Genomic DNA, 21,679 nt, shown 5'->3' with positions numbered 1-21,679 from the left:
AAAGAGCATAGGGAATCAGAGAACAAGAAAAATATAAAACACAATCGGGCCGTTCTATAGTTCCACATAGGCCATGGGCACGGCCTTCATTGCCCCACAGGTGGACCAGTAGTCCTCCTCCTTGATAGCGCCAAAGCCCATGGCCAGATCCAGACATGATCAAGGCCATATCCACATCATTCTGGCACTCAAATAGAGGCTGAAAGTCGTCTTTGGTGAGGCATCAAAGGCCATCGAGAGAGGGATTCGTTCCTCTATTCGTTGGAGGATCGTTGGAGGAGACATTCACAAAGTTCTTGATGGCATTCCTGCACCTTAAACCCCCTTCTAATCAGTTCTGCTTTGATCAAAAATTCCCAATAAATCCCCCCTCAAGTAAATTATTAAAAAACTAACTTTTAAATACAATATTTTACTCCTTCTCCTCCTTTACGCCTTCATTTATTGCCCCACAAATCCCAAAGATACAAATGTATCTACCAGGAGAGACAGAGATGGCGATAGAGAGTGCCCGCTTGACGTCTAATCTCATTAACACTTCACTTAATTTCGCTTTTCCATTGTCAGCTTATTTTAATGGGAAACCAAATCAACCAGCACTCCCCTCCCCCTCTCCCTTCCCCTCTCCTCCCCCATTGCACTGCCACTCCCTGGTACTTAATCAAATTTTCAATTTTCACACTGCTGCAAAATGAGGGAAAGATTTTCAGCAAATGTTCCAATTTTCAGTGCGGTGCGGGCTACTGTTACAGATACACAGATACACAGATACAGATACGAAAAGAGGGTGCTAGTATGAGGCTTAAAACCAGTTAAAGTCATTATCTGTCATTGTCGACAGGCACAGCAGAGCCCAGAGCCCAGAGCCCAGACATTAGCCGAAAATGCAATTTCCAATGCAAGAGAACAACACAAAAATTAAGCAAAAACAACTTACACTGTACAAAATATTTCAAAAGAATTTATTTCGGTTTAAACCTAAAGAATGTGATCTTCAAAGATAGTGGATTGTGTCTAAAATTTAAAAAAAATCCCATAAAAAAATATACCCTAAAAAAGGAAAGTATAAAAAATCAATCGAAGGCAGCAGTTAAGGAAATAGTGGTCAAAAAGGGTTTAAAAAGAGAATTTTCAGGCCTTTTCTAAGATATTTGCTTTGTATCCATAGACCATAGGACATATATGAATTTATAGCGATTCAAACCTAAAAATGTTGCACAATTGTGGTTCCATTTTCAGATTTTAGCTCTTTAATGGCATTCATTTTTAACCCATAAAAGTTAATAATCATTGATTTAAGTTAAAGAAATTCCACCAAGACCTTGGCGTGGAACCCAGGCGTTGATCTGGTGGCAGGATAAATTCTGCAGGGGATATGCGGATAGAATGAGATCCCAACCGAACAGAGAAGGACGACCCATATGTGCCTCGAAGGCCAACAAGGCCTCTGTATTCCTGGCCAAACAGAAGTGGAAGCGGGTCCAGGCCAGCTTCCACATATACAGAAATTAAGGATACAGTATCGCAGCTTCTACGCCAGCCCTAGGATCTGCTGAGCACCCCAGGCTTCCGTCAGCTCCCACCCAATACATTCTTGCCCTCCAAAAAGCCTGCCCTTCATTGGGCCGCACTCTTTTTTTGCTCAGTGTACGCTGCCAGCCCAAACACCTGTTTGCTTTTCGTAGACTGGCAACAGCTGACGCTTTTCCGCAGGCCACACTTTTGCCTCAGTGGAAAAAAGGAAAACCTTATTCCATTCATTGTTTTGTGGGCCGCAAATCCGACCCGAAAGTAGCTGCCCCCCCCTCCCCCCGCGGCTGTCTTGACATCTCAATTTCCAAATGACTAAAAAAAAAGGTTGCCAGGAGTTTCCATTTTTCCATTGCCATTTCCATTTCTGATGACATAATTCGTTGAACACTCAAATTTCAGCCCTTGCCCCTTCCCCTGCCACTGCCACTCCCCCTGCCCTTGCCCCTACCCCTGCCACTGCCACTTTCCCAAGACTTTTGTGCAGATCCTGACATAATTAGGGTGGAATTATCCCCTGGAATCCTTGAACCCAACCCCCTGCTGGGCCCTGCATTGCTTCAATCAGAGAGGGACACACCCCGTACCCCGCACCCCGTACCCCGCACCCTCCCCGCGCCAGGGCGACAGCCGACACTTGTGTGCACAGCTGGCGACAGACTTTTGCCCGAAAGAAAAGCAATTGTTCAATTTAAAACCCGCTTCGTTTCTAGTTTAATAAGAAATTATGCAAATTTTTTGGGAATTTGTGAATGCATTTTCATGGTTTAGCAGGGGAGGGGGAGGGGGAAAACCCCAGCAAAGGTCGGAGAGAACTTTGCTTCTTCTTTAATCCAGGGGAAAAAAGACCCCCCCATCTTCACCTCAACGAAAGGAGCCAAAGGTTAAGTGAAAATCCAACAAGAAGTGACATTTATTATCCCCGCAGGAAGTGGCGAAGAAATGCAAGCCAGCGAGCTCCGAGCTTAGGGAAATCCTCGAAGAGCAGAGATTTCTGCTTTTCCGGTGGCCATGAAATATGCAAAAGAATAAACAATGCCCCTGCCCCTGCCCCTGATCTGATTAGCTAATCGAAGCAATAAAATCGGTTCCTGGTATTCCCCTGGCTAACCCCAATCCCTGGGCGAAGGAGGGGGGCAGTGCTTTTAGCAGATTACTGGCTTCGAGGTGACTTTTCAATTGTGTCGTCGTCGTCGTCGACAAGTGGTGGGGCCGTGGTTAAATGCTAATCACCAAATTGCCATTTGATTGATAACACCCAGGACCCCCCCCCCCCCCCCCCACACAAAACACCAAAAGGAAAGGCCACAAAGTCCTCCTCGTGGCACCCAAAACCATAATTAAATATTGCCAACGAGTTTGAATCCAAGTCCGATTCCGATTCCGATTTAGAGACCGATTTGGGAGGAGGAGGGGAAAGAGCAGTGCTGGGGGGGTCGTATAATTACTGAAACTTGGCACGGACAAGACCACAATTGGGATTGGGACTTGGGACTTGGGATTTGGGATTGAGCGGGTCCCAGACCCAGGGACAGAGGCTCATCATCATTAACACCCCATCCAGCGTCCAAGGCAATGCTCTGGCTTGTTGTCAGGGGAGACGGAGACGGAGGCGACTCCTCCCTTGGAGTTCTGCTGGTTTCTGTAGCTGCTGCTGCCAGCATAATAATGTGTGTGACCAAAGAGAGAGAGAATCGATGACAACGTAAATCAATGCTGTAGCATTACAGAATTACAGCCATTCGACTGATGCTCGAAACAATCATTAATTAATGTCAATCGAAGGGCGGAATGAAATGAAATTTGGCGACAAACGTTTTCCGCTCGGAATCAACGTAAATGAGCAAAACTCTCTCCGGCAGGAGCTGCCGGCAGGTGCCATCCATCGACTCCATCGACTCCTCCTTCGACCTTAATGGCATTTCGGTTCGAAATATCTGTAATTCTGCCAGGAAACTTTTCATTTAAACGTGTTCGTGCTGCCTTCAGATGAACGGAAACGGAAATGGAAATGGAAGCGGGACAGCGACAGGGAAGGGAAAGGGGAAGGGGGGGGGGGGGGGGGGGGGGGGGGGGACATGACAAAAACGTACATCAACAAATGTCCTGCAATTAATTATTAGCCAAATGTTGACACAAAGGCAGCAGGGCAGAGGAGGCGGGGAGGCGGGGAGGGGGAGCTAAGAGGGAGATGCATATGACGTGGAAATAGAGACAAAAAGTGGCAGAAAGTAGTGCAAGATTATGGCAAAAAGAGCAGAGGAAATGTGGGTTTGGGAGCCACTGGGAGACCAAACTTTTCTTGGCTTTTAAATTATGTTTTTTTCGCCTGTCGAAAAAAAGGCAAACTTTCATAAAATGTGATAACGAGCTCTCATTCTTTCTCTCTCTCCCAGTGCGGCTTAGCACGCAACCATGGTTACTCTTTCCCACTGGGGCTTAGCACAGAAGGGTAGTGTTCTCTTTTGGCTTATGGCTTTCTCTTTACCAGTGCGGCTTAGCAGTTGGGAATGGGCTCTTTTTTCGACATTTTCTCAACGAGAGAACAGAAACTCTCTTTCACAGTGTGGCTTAGCAGTAAAGGGTGGCTTTAAGAACGATTTCTCTCTACATCTATAAGATGTGAGACGATTTTGCCACTTAAACTTTGAAAAATATCAAAAATCTCTCTTCCAGTGTGGCTTAGGGTGGCCTTAACACCTCTTACTCTCTGCTTGCTCTCTCCCAGTGAGACCTGAGACTATTTTTCCACTTAAAACAATACAAAATTCTTTTAAAAATCAAAAATCTCTCTCCCAGTGTGGCTTAGCAGCTTAGCTCCACCCCTCCGCCGCTTGCTCTCTCCCAAAGCGACTATTTTTCTCCTTTAAGCCAAAAATCCACCTAAAAATATTGAGAAAAATCAATGAATTTCCTTTCAAAAATTCACTAAAATCCACAGAAGGAAAAACATCAAAAATTCAAAAATTATCAAAAGTTTTCTTAAATTTCCTCAAATTTTCAGTGCCTACAAAACCCCTCCCCCTTTGATATTTCCCATCGAAAAATCAATTAAATTTTCCTGTGGCATAAAACTTCCCTTCAAAGGGAATTGAAAGGCACACAGAAATCTCCCTAGAAACCACGGCTCTTGCCTTATTTTCGAACACTAAAGAACAACAAATATATAACCAATATTGGAAATGCATTTTTAATGCACTTTTGCAGTTTGTGGCGTGCCACACCCACTGCCCGCCCCCCGCGCACTCTTTTATGAGTTGACTTTTTTTTAATTGAAAGAGAAAACAACAACAAAAACAAAAAAAAAGGGAAACACGTTCGGGAAAAACCGTTTATAAGAGCAAACAGCAGAGTCCCCCGCAGCAGTGGCGGTCATTTATCAGTATGGGAATTCTCGGAAAATGTATTGTCTCTGCCACTGCCACTGCCACTGCCACTTGCAACTGTGCAACATAATTGCAATTTAATGCACTTTTATTGGCATTCAATGGGCTGCAAACAGAGGAAGCAGCAGCATCACCATCAGCGTCCATTAATTAAAAACACTTTGCCTCAGTGGAGCCTCTCGCAGCAAATGGAGATGCAGGAAAAGTTAAGCCCACCCCCCCCCCTTCCCAATCCCCCTGCCCTGCCAATCCGCCAACTATTTTCCAGTGACAAAAAAACGAAAAACAGGAAGCGAAGCGCCAAAGGCCTTCAAGGCTTGTCAAACAAAATCATAAAATGTATTAAAACTGTTCGCCAAAGCGTTGGAGCTTTTAATTAGAGGAGAAAACACACCGCACCCCCCTCCCTGTGCCCCCTGTGCCCCCCTTTGCTGGGGCAGAAAGTTATTCCATCATAATAAATCTTTTGGCTTGTGCATAATTAGCCAGAAGGAACACGGAACTCGCCCACACGCACCTCAGAGTCCCTTGGTCCCCCCCCCCCCCCCCCCCCCCCCCTTAAGCGCAGCCAGGGTTGTCATAATTATGCAAAAAAGTGTGAAATCCAAAGAAGAGAAAGAAGGCAGGTATACGACGCCTCTGACTCCGACTCCGACTCCTACTCTGTCTCTGGGCTCGACTTTCACAACATAATTCGTTATTTATGACTTCAATTATGTTTGCCTGTGGACACACCGCACCCACAGATGCCCCCCCACCCCCCTCCCCCTCCCTGGCCGCCACACAGAGACGACAGCACACAAAGGTTAAATGGGCGCAACGAGGCTTAAACTTAACCCCCCACTGGCTCCACGGTGTCTCTCTCTCCCTCCCTCTCTCTCTCTCTCTCTCTGTGGCCTTTTGGCATCTAAAAACACATTTGTCGTCGCTTCAAGAATTAGGCAATGCCTGACCCCTGACCCCCACCAGAGAGACAAAGAGAGAGGGAGGCGTTTGTCAGATTGAGAGTAAAAGTGAGAAGCAGAGATAACCTTTTAATTACAGCCTTTAAAGGTGAAAGCTCTTCCCCCCTCTCTCCACACCTCTGAGACCCATTGTTATGATAAATTATCCAGGTAAAATTATTTCAAAGTTTCATCCAGAAAGAGAGAGACGGAGATAAAGAGACAGAGAGACAAAGACGAGGACTTGAAAGGCTTCTTGAAGGCAGAGACAGAGACAGTGTTCTGGAAGGGAATTTCTACACGGAAAACTCTCCTTTTTAAAGGAATTATTTATTTATTTATTTACAAAATTACTACAAATTTTAACGCTTTCAACGGCATAACTATTTGGGCATCGACTCGTAAAAGAATTTGAGGTATATTTTGAAGACATTTTTCTTTAGAATATTTTAGTTTTGGGTCATTTTTCTATGGTGGATAATTTTCAGGGGAGAATCTTTTTTTTCTTCCTTTAGGATATTCATCTTTGATGGATTTTTCCCCTTTAGAAAATTACCGATTAACAAAAAATACCCAAAGAAAAATGTTATCATACTTAAGCAATAAATTTAAATATGATCTCATTTTTCTTTGCGGATTTTTCTGCTCTTTTTATCTATACAGTGCCCGACTAAAGTCTTGGCACAGCAATATTTTTGCATTTTAATGCTGTTTTCTGCTGCTTATCCATCGCAATTTTCTTTTTACCCAAACATTTTATGAATTTTCTATAAGATTGGCACATATTTTATGACCAATTTTATTGCCTTATATAATTTTTTTAGTCGTCAAATTTGTCCATAATTTGTCATTCCATAAATTCAGTATTTCCTTTAAATATTGATACCATTAAATACCAAAAAAAAAAGACCTGCAGAATTCAGAAATAATACAAAGTAATAAATTAACAATAAATTGTAATAAATTCATCGAAATTCCCCGCATTGAAAGCGATATCCCTTTCCAGAACACCCCACAAGTATTTCTACCCAAAATTTCTGGTTGGATGCGAAATTCTCCTTTTATTATTTATTTATTTATTTGGGTATTTGGTTAGAGATACTGTCAACACACGCACACACACACCCACACACACACACGCACACAGTCTATGAATAAATAAAATGTGCCCCCGTGGCTTGTAATTCATGCCCAGAGACCGGTCTGTCAATCTGTCAGTCTGTCAAATCGTATTAATAACAAAATAGAAAGAAGAAAAAAACCCAAAAAAAAAACTGCATTAAATATATATTGGTTTTTTTATAATATATTTACACAGTTAATATAAAAGTATTTTTAATAAACTTGAATTACCAGAGAAATGATTTTGCGGCTTGTTATTTAAATATTTATGGTATTATCAGGGGGCTGAACAAACAAAAAAAGAACAAAAAAAAACACATATTCCGATAATTTACAAAATGAGGTTCAGCGGTGGAAAAGATTGTGCAAAAATTAAAGCAACGGCTTGCAGTTAATCCGAGTGTTTAAGCGATTGTTAATGACCAAACCCACCCACAGAAAAATACAGAAAAAAAATACAGAAATAATACAGGAAAAATACAGAAAAAATACAGTAGAAATCATGGGAACTTCTGGCTGGCCTTGTGGCTGGAAAGACAGGTTGTTTCTCAGACCAACTGGACCAACTGCATCTCAGCCTTGAGGCCGGGGCTTTGTCTATTGGAAAAACACGTTTTCCACGTTGCAACACACACACACACACACACACACAGACACAAGACATTTGCATGTCAGGGACAGAGCGGCAGCAACTCGTTTCTTGACGAAACAAAATGTTGCATTCAGTTTTTTTTTGTTTTTAGTTTTTTGTGTATTGTTTGTATAAAAGCGCTTAATTGCCTAAAAATCTATTCAATGCTTTTTCAACTGTAAAGCAAACTCGAAATGCAAACAAAGCACAAAATTCAATTAACAAACAAAAACCGAAAGTCAAGCAAAAGATGCAAGAAATAAAGAAAGATCTATCCGAATGTTTGGTTGGGCTTGAAGATACTCTTTCCAAGAAAGAAAATACCATCACTGGCATCGAAATGCAGAGACGTACATGCTTTTATCATCTGTTTAGGCTGCTGCGGAACTCAAAACCTAGAAAATTATGAAAGAAGGGGTCGGTTTTTGGCCTTTAGATACTTGGGCTTTGGCTACTCTTTAAGATATATTATTTCTATTGCACTTTGAAGATATTTCCCATCAAAAAGTTGAAAGAAAGACCTGCTTTGAAGTGGCAAAGACTTGGATAACCTTTGAGCTACTTTTCCTCTGATCTTAAGTGGTTTCTTAAGCAATACTGGAAGAATACACTTTATTGAATCATTTATTCTCTGGATGTGACTCTTAAAATTAAAGATCTATGGTCCCTAGGATCTTTCCATCAAACCATACCCATATACCATCTGTTTAGCTCTCCTTAGACCATACATACCCATCTTTACAGGCCCCACAAACCCCTCATTCGTGGCATTATACCCTCTGAAATCTGGAAAATCTCCTCTAAATTCTTCAAGTCCAAAGTTTAGTTGAAAGTTTTTCCCTTTTTTGTTGTGCGAAAGTTTCTTTTTCAAGAAGCAAATATTTTGTGCAATTGTCAGCACACAGCACACAGTATTTTATGCTTAAATTAGCAAAGCATTTCAAATGTGCCAAACACGTTGGCCAAGACAGACAAGAGAGTGAGAGAGAGCGATAGAGAGAGACAGAGAGAGACGGAGAGACAATTAGCAGTGGAAATAATGGATTCCAAAGAACGTTGCTGTCTCGCACAAACATTTTTGTGGGTCAGCAACAAGTCGCTGCTGAGTCAGAGGCGGAGACCCCTCCCCCCTCTCGAAAAAAACTTTAAACAGAGTTCAAAGACACGCAGAACCGTTAGCACAAAACCGTTAACAGAACGAGAGTACTTAACGGATGACACATTGCCTGCAAAAAGTTAACGAATTGCAAATAAAAAATTAAAATATAAAATTATAAAAAAAAGAAACATATTTAGCATACAAATTAGTTTTCGCATATTAATTATGCAATAAAAACAGGGGGGCCCGTTCGGCATATGGGGTATTCATGGCAGAATGTCGCATTGCATTCTGGCAGCGTTAATTGTGCGGTTCATCGAAGCGGAAGAGGATTCGCAATCGAATCCCCGATTAAAGGGGCGTGGGGCGGGGGCGGGGGCGGGGGCGGGGGCGGGGGCGGGGTTGGGAGGCGGGGGCAGCCGATAGAGCATTCAATTAATTTGCAAATGAATTGATGAACGAATTACGATTAATATGTTGCAAATATTTTGATTGGGGAAATGGATATGTGCGGGGCAGGTATTACGGGTAGAAAAATTACTGCAAATTCCATATGGATTTAAATATATTTACATATGTGTCAGTTATGTTCTTAACTTAATGCTAGTTAACACCGATTTCGAGCCACGTCAATGGATCCTCATTTTACACGTAAAAAAAATTAAATAAATAAAAATAATAAACAAGTTGGGTTTCAAAGATATTGGTGTGCTTTCATATATTCCATTAATAAACAAAAAATTTTTTAATGTAACTATCTTTGTTTTTCTATTGGTAAAATTTTAATAAATTATATATATAAAATATAAAATAAATTTAAAAAGTAAATAAAAAACTATATAAAATAAATATATACAAAAAATATATATAAAATAAATAAACAAAAATATAAATATAAAAAAATATATAAATCAATTTCAATAAAATTTTCAAATTAAAATTAATTAAATTTTGAAACAACCCTCTATAGAATATTTGTAATTCCGATCACTCCGACCGATAGCTCCGGTCGATCTTGATAAATACATCGTAAAGAAAGCTTTAATTTTTTGATTTTAGAATAAAAACTGGATTATATTTTTACCGATTTTATTTATTGGTTTAATTAAAGTCTGATTTATAGCAATTAAAAAAAGGTCTTAGATAGCATAATCTGTTCAAAAATATAGAATTTATAAGAATTTTAGTAAAAACCCAGAAATTCGATTTTTAGACATTTTTAACAAATTTAACTAATAATTATTAGAAGAAATATCAAACAAATCTCCAAAGAAATACACATTTAATATTCCTTTTATTTTCCTCATACATTTCGAGTCCAATTTCAATTCGCTTTTCCCATTTCCCTGCGACTTTAAGCACTTGGCTGCAATTAAAGTCTCTTCTTAAATACAAGCGACAGGCGGCCCCCACCACCCCCTCCCCCAGGGTGGGATGTCAACACCAATAGGTATCAATAGTCTGCTGCCCACCCGGTCCCCCAACACATATATATATTTTCTCGTATTTTCCTCTGTGGCACAACAAAAACAACAACAATAATAATTAATTGATTCTGTTGGCGGAGCAACAACACACATATTTTAATGTCAATTTCGTTAACATTTACAAGGACGCATGAGAGGGAGAGAGAGAGAGAGTGGGGGGAGGGGGGGGACAGAGTGGTCGCCATTTTGTGATTTCCCAGCCATTTGTCAAATTTTCTCCGAGACATAGAACTCCCCCCGAAAATAGCCCATAAATTATGAGAAAACCAAAACCACAGATCAATTTATTTTGTGTCTCTCTCCCGTGCCACATCCTGGGGCAGGCATCCTGTCAACGCGAAAGATGAAGTAGAAAAAACAATTAAAACCCCATTCTCAGACATCTTTTTTAATGCGAAACGGCGTCTGGCAGCCCCCCTCAACCCCCCACTACCCCCCATTTCCCTCCATCCACAGGCCTTGACTTTTATCCACCTTTCGGGCTGGTTGCTGGTTGCTGCTTGCTGATTTCTGATTCTGTTTCTGATTCTGCAGGTCTGTCTGCATAATTTTTTGTGCCTTGCCGTCGCCTTGATGATAAATGTTTTTGCAAATCGCTGGCGACACTTGGCGGCCATCCAGGCTGAACGCCCGAAAGCCCGAAAGTGGGAGCCTCCCTGCTCCCCCTTGCCTCCTTGGCTTTCCCCCGTTTCCTTCAGACCAGACACATTTTCTCCTGTATATTAATAACTGTCATTCGTGTGGGCCGTCGCCGCCGCCGCTCCCCCAAAACAAAGCTAAGCCACACTGCCAGAGAGTAAGAGAGTTCTTTGATATTTTCCTTCACTTTAGTCTTAAGTCTTTAGTCTCTAGAAATTCATATGTCTTTGGACCCGTCGGATCCTTCGGCTAGGTCTAGGTGTGGCCCCAAACAGGCGCGTGTGCCGCACGCGTGGCGCGTGTATATGAAAATTATGTTAATTTATACTCCTCTGGCGGTGTGGCACGAGTCGCAGGCCGAGGCAGCCCCCCGCAGAGTGTCTGTTTGGGTTAACTTAATGGTCCAAGAGGTGTTTAGAGGGTATGCTCGACGGGCCCAGTCCCCGCCCAGTCTGTGAAAAGATTCAATATAGAATTTGGGCGCAGAATTTTGAGTATTTATTCTTCTAAATGGAAGTCAATCCTTTAAGGAGATAAACCATGAAATATTCTACTGTTTTCAAGCAAAAGTCTCCGAGGGAGAGAGCTAAGGGGGATAATAGGGAGATAGTGCTGTGCTAAGCCACACTGGGAAAGGGAGAAGCCTGTTTTCTTTAGTCTGGCTATAAAAATCATACAATTGCCAAGGAAAAGATCTTGGGAAAGATCTAAAGCCAGGGATCCTAAAAGAGCATACAGATCTTCCCCTGAAAATATTAACTACATATTTTTCAGAGAATATCCCACAATATTCCTAGGAATTATAAAAGTCTCTCCATATTTCACTTTCGAATTTTCAGAATTTCCTCCTCTTACTTAGTCCAGGGTATCCCTTTAGTCGTGGCATCTCTTAGCCTCTCATGAACTTATTTTTTCCACGTCTGTTGCTCAGATTTTGAGCTTGCGTGTGCGTTTCTTTATATGCATTAAATTAGAAGGCAGGAAAGGGAACCTCCTTGCCGTCTGGAATATGTTATTCCTTTTTGCCCGAGACATTGCCTGTCATCGTCACACAATTTGTATAAGCTTCTTAAAGGGTTAAGGGACACACAGAAGAGAGAGATAGAGCGAAAGAGAGCGAAAGAGAGGCCACAAATTAATTTCAAGGCAGAAAACATGTTGCACTGGCCAGGGCCAGGGATATATATTTAATAAATTGCCCAGAGTGGAGTGGCAGTGGCAGAGGCTGTATGAGAAATATGGAACCGCAATATTTATCACATGTCCAGGACCCACTTTGAAGCTGCATATATTCGGAAACCCCAGAGAGAGAGAGAGGGAGGGAGAGGGAGAACGAGTCCTAGAAGGAGTCTTGGGTCTGTTCGAATGCTCTGCGGTCTGGGCTTTCAGGGCATTAATTATGATAATATTTCTTGGACTTTAATAAGCCCCATGCTCTGGCCCAGAGAGGGGAGGGTGGAGGCTCTCGGGAGTATGCAAACTGTTTGCACTCTTGCCCCCCCCCCACGTCTGCACTCGAGTGCATTGTCAGGTAATTACAATAAGACGCTTATAAGCGCTCTCATCGCAAAAGTAAAGTGCCAAATGCAAGTACTCGCCGAGCACAGAGAGGTTCCAAGTAGAGACTTGGTCTTTGTCTCCGTTTTTGGCCAATAATTAACTGACAGAATGGAGAATCTGTTTGCCTGTTTGCCTGTGTCTGTTGCCTGTGTCTGCTGTCTGTTGTTTGTTGTTTGTTGTCCTTTGCATTAATCTGTCTGTCGGTTAAATAGCTCGACGGCATTTATTTGTCCTGCGAAAGGAGCCCAAATATTGCCTAGAATTTACACATGTTAATAATTGTAAGGAGACAGCACTTAGTAGCAGTGATTAAGTGCCGAACTTAAGCTGAGGCGAAAGGAATTCCAGAGATCTGGGCAAGGATGGAAACTGATGAGGAATTTCAATGGTTTTTCGAAGGAAGAGAGAAAGAAAGGTTTGGAGTTTTTAGGGAAAAAATCTAAATAAATCCCAGCAATCTCTGACAGAGTTTTCCCATAGAAAAAGGTTAGTTTTTGCCTACGAAAATGTGGCTTTCGCATCTCCTATTATTGCTCCCGCCTTTGGGTTCCCTCTGTGGCGATATGCCAGATCTCTCGTTCAACCATTTGGCCGCGTATCTGGTCTCCCTGCGATCCTACGATTACGTGCAACAGCCTGGCGATAATCACTTCTGTTCGGGGGCCATCATCTCAGAGCGGCATGTCCTCACGTCGGGCCACTGCATCACCAAGTGAGGATGGGAGATCCCTTTTCCCCAGTCCAATATCCTCTTTGTTCCCCAGCAAAAGAGGCCTCCTGATGAATGCCCGACGCTTTAAGCTGGCCTTCTGCTCCCCCCTGGCCGATGCCCGCGACAAGCGCGAACAGTTGGTCCGCATCCACTCCATGGTGGTGTATCCGCTGTACGAAAGGAACAAACAGGACGACTTGGGGGTCATCAAGCTAAGGCGCAACATTTGGTTCCGGGGTCACCATTTGGTGAGCGTCGGCATTGGCTCGGACCAACTGGACGTGGGCAAAGATTGCTTTGGCATCGGCTGGACCCAAAGGGAGACTGTATGTTTGTGTATCTCAAAGATATATCTTGTATCTAAGTGGGAATCTGTACTCTAGCGACGCAAAATGAAGGCCCATCCCTTGCTGGTGACCAATGTGGAGATCCGTCCCTTCGAGGAGTGCCTCAAGCCGCAGGCGAAGGATCTGCCAAGGAATGCCCATGCCGAGGGCGACTTTTTGATGTGCCTGAACAACACTGATCCCCACATCTGCATGTCCGACATCGGTGGCCCCATCTTCTGCAATAATCGTCTGTACGGCCTGGCTCTGGGCTTCGTCGATTGCTCCGATCACGATCCCGTGTTCTTCAGCTATGTGCCGTACTATAATTCATGGTTGGAGCGCATTATATCCCAGGGAGTGCTGCTGCACCACAGACTGCCGCTCCAGTGGCTCGTTGCCTGGGCCCTCCTCCTCCGCCTCCTACGCCACAACTTTCTCTCGGGGCAAATGCATGGCTGAAAACCTCTCATTTTGCCTCCTCCTTGAAGTGCGATTAAAGTGCTGCCAGCCATAGATGGAGAGCCCTTGCCGCGGGGAAAAAACTTTCGCCAGCACTGCACCTGTCTGTCTGTCCCTCTCCCCTCCCCCCTCCCCCCTCTCTCTGTTTGTGCCACGTGTGGCAAATGTCACGTTCACTTTTTACACTGTTTCCAACCGCATTGAACTTTCCTTTCGTGTTTCTGTTACCCAAAAAAAACTGCCAAAAAACTTAATAAATTTCTGTACATAAAACATGATTCATTAAGGCGCTTCCCCCCCATAAATAATAGAAAATAGCCCCTCATTGCTTGGTCAAAAGTAAAAGGCCAATCATTATTAATAGCCACGAAAATCGAGCCAACAAAAAGGTACACAAAAAGACCCGCAGATACTGTCCAAAAGTTAACAAAAAAAATGAGGAAAAAATACAAACAAAATCGGGTTTTTTTTCCGTCATAAATCAGTAATAATTATCGCTCTCCAATTGCTCCCTGGCCCCCCTCCCCCACCGAAAAAAAAGAAACGAAAAGCCGATAAATCGATGCTGATAAAATGAAAATTACCCAAGAAAATGGCATACAATCCATATTGAGACCTCGCACACACATGTGGCGTCTGTGCGGCGTCTGTGCGGCGTCTGTGCGGTGTGTTGTGTGCTTTTTGTGTGATTTTCCTTTTCATTTTCAGCTGAAATTGCATACCGATTGGCGGCAGACAGCAGCAGCAGCAGCGCAGCAGCAGCACCCAGACATCAGACGTCGGACATGTGCTGTGTGTGCCTTTCTCTCGGCTGGCCCTCTATTCATTCGAGGCATTCGAGAGGTAGGACCTTTTGGCAGGGACTATGGAAAGATTTTAGACAAGTGCATATGAAAAATTTAACAAAAATTGGAGCCAAAAGGCTGCTTGATATAGGGATCTTAGAGACTAGTACTGATAGAAAACATACTCCCTTAAAAAATAAAATACTGAAATAATTATTCTAGCTTTGACAAAGAGAAAGAAGAAAGCAATGATTAAAAAAAAAAGGATTTATCGATTTGTGTTTGCAATGGAATTTGATTTATCGGCCATTGATAGTCATCGATAATTTATATAAATTTGTTTCTTCGATAGCTAAAACTTATCTACGTTTAAGTGGATTTATCGATTTTCGATACTGATTTGAAGTTATCGATAATTTTCATACATTTGATTATTCCATACACGAAAGTATGTTAAATCGAATTATCAATAGTTATCGATTATAATAACGATAATTGTAGGAATATGTGAAAATGGATTTATTTAAAAACCCAATCACAGACTTCAAAATACCAAAAGTCCTCTAACAAACCAAATCAAAGTTTTTATGGAATTATCGATAATTATCGAAATGGAGAAACATACGATTTTCTGCTTTTATAGACCTCGAAATAATTTTAAAACCCAAATTCACATTTAAATGCATTTTTTCTTAATTTGAAAGTTAAAAAAAAATATATTAAAATTATGGTAAATTATTTAATGTAATAATTACGGCTCCCATCGCATAGATCCCTTGAGCTTTCCACCGATTTCTCCAATTTGTAGCCCCTAGTCCCCGTCGTTTATCCCACTGTCGGTGACCCAAAGGACGCACTCGAAAAACCAGAATCTCCCATTGAAAAATCAAAATACTCGAAAAACACACACACCAAAAAAATGTTAAGTAAAAATCACGTACCACCTAAAAGACGCTAACGTGGCTAAAATGGAAACAATAGCCACAAAGAGGGAAAGGGGCGTGTCCAGATTGTTAGATATTTACTCGATGGCAAAGCAAAGTTGATTTTTATTGAAGGGTTTTCTCGCAAAAAGGAAGGCATTAAATTAAATCTATTTGTACAATTTATAGAGGGGCAAAAAAAAAAAACTCAAGTGAAATGATTTCTATGGCCACACACGAGCAGCAGCAACAAAAACACTTTAGGTTTTTGTCCAGGGGGTGTGGGGTAGGGGCGTGGGGGGTGCGGGGCAACGTTTCCGCTGAGGCATGACCACTGAACTGGACAACAGTTCATGCCCACAAGGCGAAAGCTGCAAAACTGCAGACATGGCATCAAATAAAGCACTGGACAGGGCACTGGGCGAGGGGGTGGGGGGGATGTATATCCAGTCGAGAATCCAGCAAACAACAACAACAACAGCAACAGCAGCAGAGCTCCCCGAGAGGACGACCGAATATTTTTCGCTTGCAAGAAAACGAAAACGAAACGGGAAAAAAAAAAGAAAAAACAAAGCTAAATAAATAAATATCCCAGGCAGCGAAAGAGGGACATGGGACATGGATAAAAAATAGATTTGCTCTGAATATGCACCACAGGAGGGGGCAGTGCGGGGGGGGTGGGGGAGGATCGCTGCTGGAACGTATGTCGACACAACGTCTCGAATGCCACCATCGGTTCCAGTGTTTGTTTTCATTTTTCTGTTGTGTGTGTGTGTGTGTGTGTGTGTGTGTGTGTGTGTTTGTGTATCTGAATCTGTGACATTGTCCAGCTACAAACTCGACTTTTTTCCCTCTTTTTTTTTGCATCCGCGCGCCACAGTTTGTTGCCCCTTGCCGCCCCCGCCGCACCTCGGACTTCTTTTACTCTGCGACACTTTTCGATTTTAATACCCCTTCCATAGGGTGGGTTAGGTTAGGGCTCCACAGGGTATATCTTATTCCTGGAGATACTTTCCTGAAAAACCTTTAGCTACAAGCATTTTTTACCATATTTTTTGTAAGTATTCGAATAAGATGTGGCAGAGCTGCTCCTCTGCCGAAAATCATCCAAATTGCATAAAGTATAGAAGAAGAAAAACCTGTGGTAACCCCAATTTTAAAGATAGGAGCACCATATTTGCTGGAAATATATACAAAGCTAATGGGCACGTATTTACCAAGTTTCATCAAAATCGGATAAAGAAAGAATCGATTAGAAAAGGAAACCTTTCCCGGAGCCCCAGTTTTAAAGATCATAATCTGGGGCAACTATAAAAGAGATCATTATTCACCCATCCCTCGAAAATCCACCCAATCCAACTAATCTTTCCAAGCGCAAATAATACAGGGTATCCCCTTTGTCTGGACATCTGGGAAAGCCTTCCCCCTCTGGTTTATTTCCCTCGGTTTTTGTGTTGAGGGTGTGAAAACGATTTTCTGCTGACTCTTGAAATTCCAAGCTGCAGCAAAACTTCTTCATTCTCTCTCTCTCTCTCTCTGCTGGCGAGCGGCATGCCGCAAGGGATTTAGTTTATGCGGTGGTCCGCGTCCTCTAGCTTTTTGCTGTGGCTGTGGCTGTGGCTGTTGCCACGTCTCTAAGTGGTTTCATTGCGCTACAAATTCGAGTGTGAATGCAACAAAAAAAATAACAGAGTGAAACTGAAATCTCTCACAACTCAATTGTCAAAAGTTAAGGCGACATTTCAGGGGCGGCTACGCTTAAAAAACAAAAACAAACCAAAGAAAAAAATAGAAAAAAAAAGAGTTTCAGATTACAACAGCAGCTGCATGACCCGCTTTTTAAAGATCGAAAAAAAACTGAGCAAAAAAAACTGAAAAGAGAAGCGAATGCAAATAACCGAAAAGACGTCGGGTCGGATTGGCAATGGATTGGCAGGCAGGCAGGCCAGCAGGCAGCCCTGCCATCTTATGGCTGTTGATTTTCGTACCGTTTCCGGCTGACCAAACAAAACTTCACTCAGCCATTCGAACCGGGCCGTCAAAAGGCACAAAAAAGAAACAGAAATCAATTCGCTTTTGCGTGCAGGCTGCAGCTGCAGTCGGCCACCGCCCGCTACTCCTTTCCGGACGGACTCCTTTGCCCCAATGAGTGCTGCAGCTGCCCCCAAGTTGCATGCCGCCCCATGCCATGTTTATGCCAGATTTTGCGGCTTTCATTTACAGAAAATTAGTTCGATGGGAAATCCATTGGGAAATGTGAGCAATTTGCCAAAGTGTCTGTTGTCTGGCCCCCAAAAGCCGCTAAAGAACAACAAATCAAACGATCCATCGGCCAGGCCTTTGGCCAAATATTATTACAAATTGTTAAAAGCAATTCAGGGAAAAGGCAAGGAAAATCTGTGGTCTTGAAGCAAGAGAGACCTCAAGAGTACTTCATTTTAGATGGGAATTCCAGGAGGAAACCTCCTGAAGGGGGGGGTGGGTCGGGGGCCTTTAATTAGGTGCAATTTTGAATGAAAACTATCAGCTTTTATGGCATATCAAAATTTCATTGGAAAAAGTACAACCCCTAGGCAGAATATTCCCAGAAATGTATAGAAAACTCCCAAGGGAAAAGCTCAAGCCCACAAAAATCCCCAAAAAACTAAAGAGAAATTCATTTAAGAAATCACTAAAACATTTGAATTCTGAATCCGAAAATCCGTAAAGCCGAAAGGAGAAAGCCGAAATCCAAAAGCCAACTCAATATTGCATTATTAATGAAAGGCTCCCCACCCCACCCCGAGCCACAGAGCCCCCAGAACCCCCAGACAAACAGAAGAGAAACTTCTGTTCTCTAAACGTTTAATACTTGGAAAATTACTCAAATGTCTTAATTGGCAAATAGAAAATGCTTGGAACATGCGACTCCCGACTCTTGACTCTCCCTCTCTCTCTCCCTCTCTGTCTCTCTCGCTCTGCATCTTGCAGTTTGAGGAACTTTTTGCAAATGCCATTCCATTGGTGCTGGAAAAGTTTTTGCCACCGCCGACGCCGCCGCAATGAGAGCTGGGAAAAAATGTCCAACAGCAAAAAGAATGTAGGAATATCTTAATTGAAACTTAATGAGAAAATGCAGCCGCATTGTTGGCAATGGCATGACGTGATGCGTATCTTAAAGATGCAAAAACGTGCAGGTGCCTCGGCTGCTAAATGCCAGAGTCATTTCGGTTGATTGCCAAGACATTAGCCAAGAGACCGCCGACTGTGGGGGGAACGTGCCGTCACCGAGACACGAGTTATGCGATAGCCCATCCATAGAGATACATCTACAAAACGTCGTCGAGATACATCTGAGTCTCTTCTCGTTTACCCGCCACCAGATACTTTTATGCATTACACAATAATAATCTCATATTTTCCGCCTTTGTTTTTGTTTGTATCTCACAGATGCGCTCACCGCCGGCCAAGTGAATGTGGAGCCCAACACCGCACTGCTGAACGAGGGCGATCGCACAGAGCTGCTCTGCCGCTACGGACGGACCATCAACTACTGCCGCATCGAGATACCCGGCGAACAGAAGGTGCTCAATCTCTCGCCGGAATGGAGCAAGACCCCGGGATTCACCTACTACGGCGCTGGCCTGCAGGCCGGCCAGTGCGGTGTCACCATCGAGAGGGTCAAGGCCAGCAACAACGGCCAGGTCAAGTGCAGTCTGGGCGTCGAGGGGGAGGAGCTGTCGGGCACCATTGATCTGGTGGTGGCATGTAAGTATCTCAAGCTTGTTCGATTGATATCCGATAGATACTCGTCACGCGATATGCAGCAGTGCCCCTCAGTCGCTGAAAGAAGGTTTTGATAGGGTTTTAATATATGTTACGCGTCATGTAGCAGTTCTCCTCGGTCTGGAATTGTATCTTTTGGTATTTATAGAGTATTTTATAATCTAAATTTCGCTATGGAACTGTTTATACCTCTCACGCGTCATGCAGCATGTCTCCTCGGTAGCTTTTACATCTAACGCGTGATGCAGCAGTTCCCCTCGGTCTGGAATTGTATCTTTTGGCATTTACAGAGTATTTTATAAGCTTAAATGTCGCTACCGAACTGTTTATACCTCTCACGCGTCATCCAGCATGTCTCCTCGGTTGCTAGCGGTTCTTTTATAGATCTTACCGGTCATGCAGCACCTTTCATCGGTCTGAAAGTGTATCCAAAGCCATTACGTACACCTCACGCGTCACTTAGAAGCTCCCCTCGGTCGCTGGCACCCGTTCCGACGCTCTTTCTTCCCATTCTAATCGAAGACTTCTCCCCTTTTCAGTGCGTCCCCAGCAGCCCATAATCGAACTGCTCTCTAAACCGAATCGCGAGGGCTACTTTCCCGAGGGAACCCAGTTCAGTGCCCGTTGCAGCGTCCGCGACGGTCGCCCGCCCGCAAACATCTCGTGGTACATTGACAACATGCCGGCCAACAAGCGGACGAGCCAGCTGGAGATCATCTCGACGCCGACCAACGACAATGTGGAGCTGTCCACCTCCGTGCAGGAGATCCAATGGCACTTGTCGCCCGAGGATAGCAACAGGAAGCTCGTCTGCCGTTCGCATCATCAGACAGATCGCGAGACAGTGCCACCGCAGGAGGCGGCCTACATCATCAATGTGCGATGTGAGTAGAGGGGAAGCCCGCTTGCCGCTATCCCTTTCCTTATTTAAACAATCTCTACATCTGTATCTTGTATCTCCTAGATGCACCCGTTCATCAGCCAGAGGCCTCTGTGTATGGATTGTATTTGGATCACACTGCCATTGTTAACATCACAATCCGGGCCAGTCCCTTGCCAAGGATTGAGTGGACCATCGAGGGATTGGTGGTGTCGCAGGGCCGCACCGAGGGCCGCTACTCGGCGTACGAGCCACAGTATCTGGGCAACGATGAGTACAATGTAACGCTGGCCATCGCCGGACTGACGCTGGAGGATACGACCAAAATCTACAATCTGCGTGCCACCAACGAGCTCGGTCTGACGGACTACCAAGTGCGCATCAGTTCCTCGAGCAAGCCGCCCAGCAATAGCCTGGACGTGGCCGCCATTGTGGGCATCGTTGTGGCCGTCGCTGTACTGGTTCTGGTCGTACTCCTCCTCCTGTTTGCCCGTGCCACAGGCAGATGGTGCTTTGGCGGTAAGTAGAGAGGGGGGCGGCTCTCCATTCACTCATTCCCCGTTCTGTTTTTTTGTTTCTGCTTTTATCGTGTGGGTGCAACATGCAACATCATCATTGGCCTTCAGCAATCATCATCAGCATCATTATTATTTGCCTCATCATCTGCTATGCTAACAATAATTTCTGGCTTTAGGCTCTGGCCACCCCCCATCCACCATTTATTCATTCATTCATTCATTCATCCACTCGTTCTGCAATCCATCTCCCACATGTGTGTGCGTGTGTGTGTGTGTGGGGCATGCCACAAGCCGCTTGGCTGTTTACTTTCGACACATTGTGCGGCTTTTAAATTTTAATTAGCGTTAACCCACCACCAGAAGGAGCTGCAAGGAGCCGCTGCAAGGAGCTGCTGCAAGGAGCTGGCAGGCAGCCCTAAAAACTCATCTAATTAAAAAAATTTCACTTGACTTTTCCCTTCCACCCCTCCGTCCCCCATAACGGGGGGAAGTTTTCCGTTGAAAAAGATGGCAGGAAAAACTACTTAGAGCAAGACGTTGAATGGGGGGGGGGGGAATACTATGTGATGGAATATGTGAAAATGAGGGGAGAAACTAAATTCCAAACTACAAAAAACTGTCTGAAAAATATTATTTGCTGGGAAAAATAAAATAGCAGATGAGCAGAGGAGCAGGGGAGGGATTTAGGGGGTAAGCGGGGGATATATTTAACAGGGAAAGATCAGAGCAATACAGAAAAGGAAATAAATGTGCAATACATATGGCGGCATATATTATAAAGAAAATATTGTATGTGCAGAAAAATAACATAGAAATGTTTAAGAAAAAAAAAACAAAAATTCTTGACAACCAAAAATTAAAAAATAAATAGGGTAATAACGAATATTAACATTTAAAAACAGAAAAAAAA

At 43.4% G+C, this 21,679-nt stretch overlaps 2 protein-coding genes across 7 annotated transcripts in view; both read left to right on the top strand.

The window, feature by feature from the left end:
• The window catches only part of Fas3 (fasciclin 3), a 95,978-nt gene that overhangs the window by 63,882 nt on the left and 10,417 nt on the right, over positions 1–21,679 (top strand). For all 6 annotated transcript variants that reach the window (XM_033379404.1, XM_033379403.1, XM_033379407.1 and 3 more), the window contains exons 2-4: positions 19,036–19,353; positions 19,911–20,255; positions 20,336–20,770. In XM_033379404.1, the coding sequence (XP_033235295.1) occupies positions 19,036–19,353; positions 19,911–20,255; positions 20,336–20,770 (1,098 nt within the window). The remainder of the gene's footprint in view (positions 1–19,035; positions 19,354–19,910; positions 20,256–20,335; positions 20,771–21,679) is intronic.
• Positions 12,557–14,176, top strand: LOC26533104 (chymotrypsin B). The gene is made up of 3 exons (XM_015180585.2): positions 12,557–13,110; positions 13,163–13,436; positions 13,494–14,176. Exons 1-3 carry the CDS (start codon positions 12,905–12,907, stop codon positions 13,896–13,898), a joined length of 885 nt encoding a protein of 294 aa, XP_015036071.2. The 5' UTR covers positions 12,557–12,904; the 3' UTR covers positions 13,899–14,176.

The sequence above is a fragment of the Drosophila pseudoobscura genome, chromosome 4, assembly GCF_009870125.1.
Source record: "Drosophila pseudoobscura strain MV-25-SWS-2005 chromosome 4, UCI_Dpse_MV25, whole genome shotgun sequence".
Lineage (NCBI taxonomy): Eukaryota > Metazoa > Arthropoda > Insecta > Diptera > Drosophilidae > Drosophila > Drosophila pseudoobscura.
Note: the sequence above shows the minus strand (reverse complement) of the source record. Positions and strands in the feature narration are given on the sequence as shown.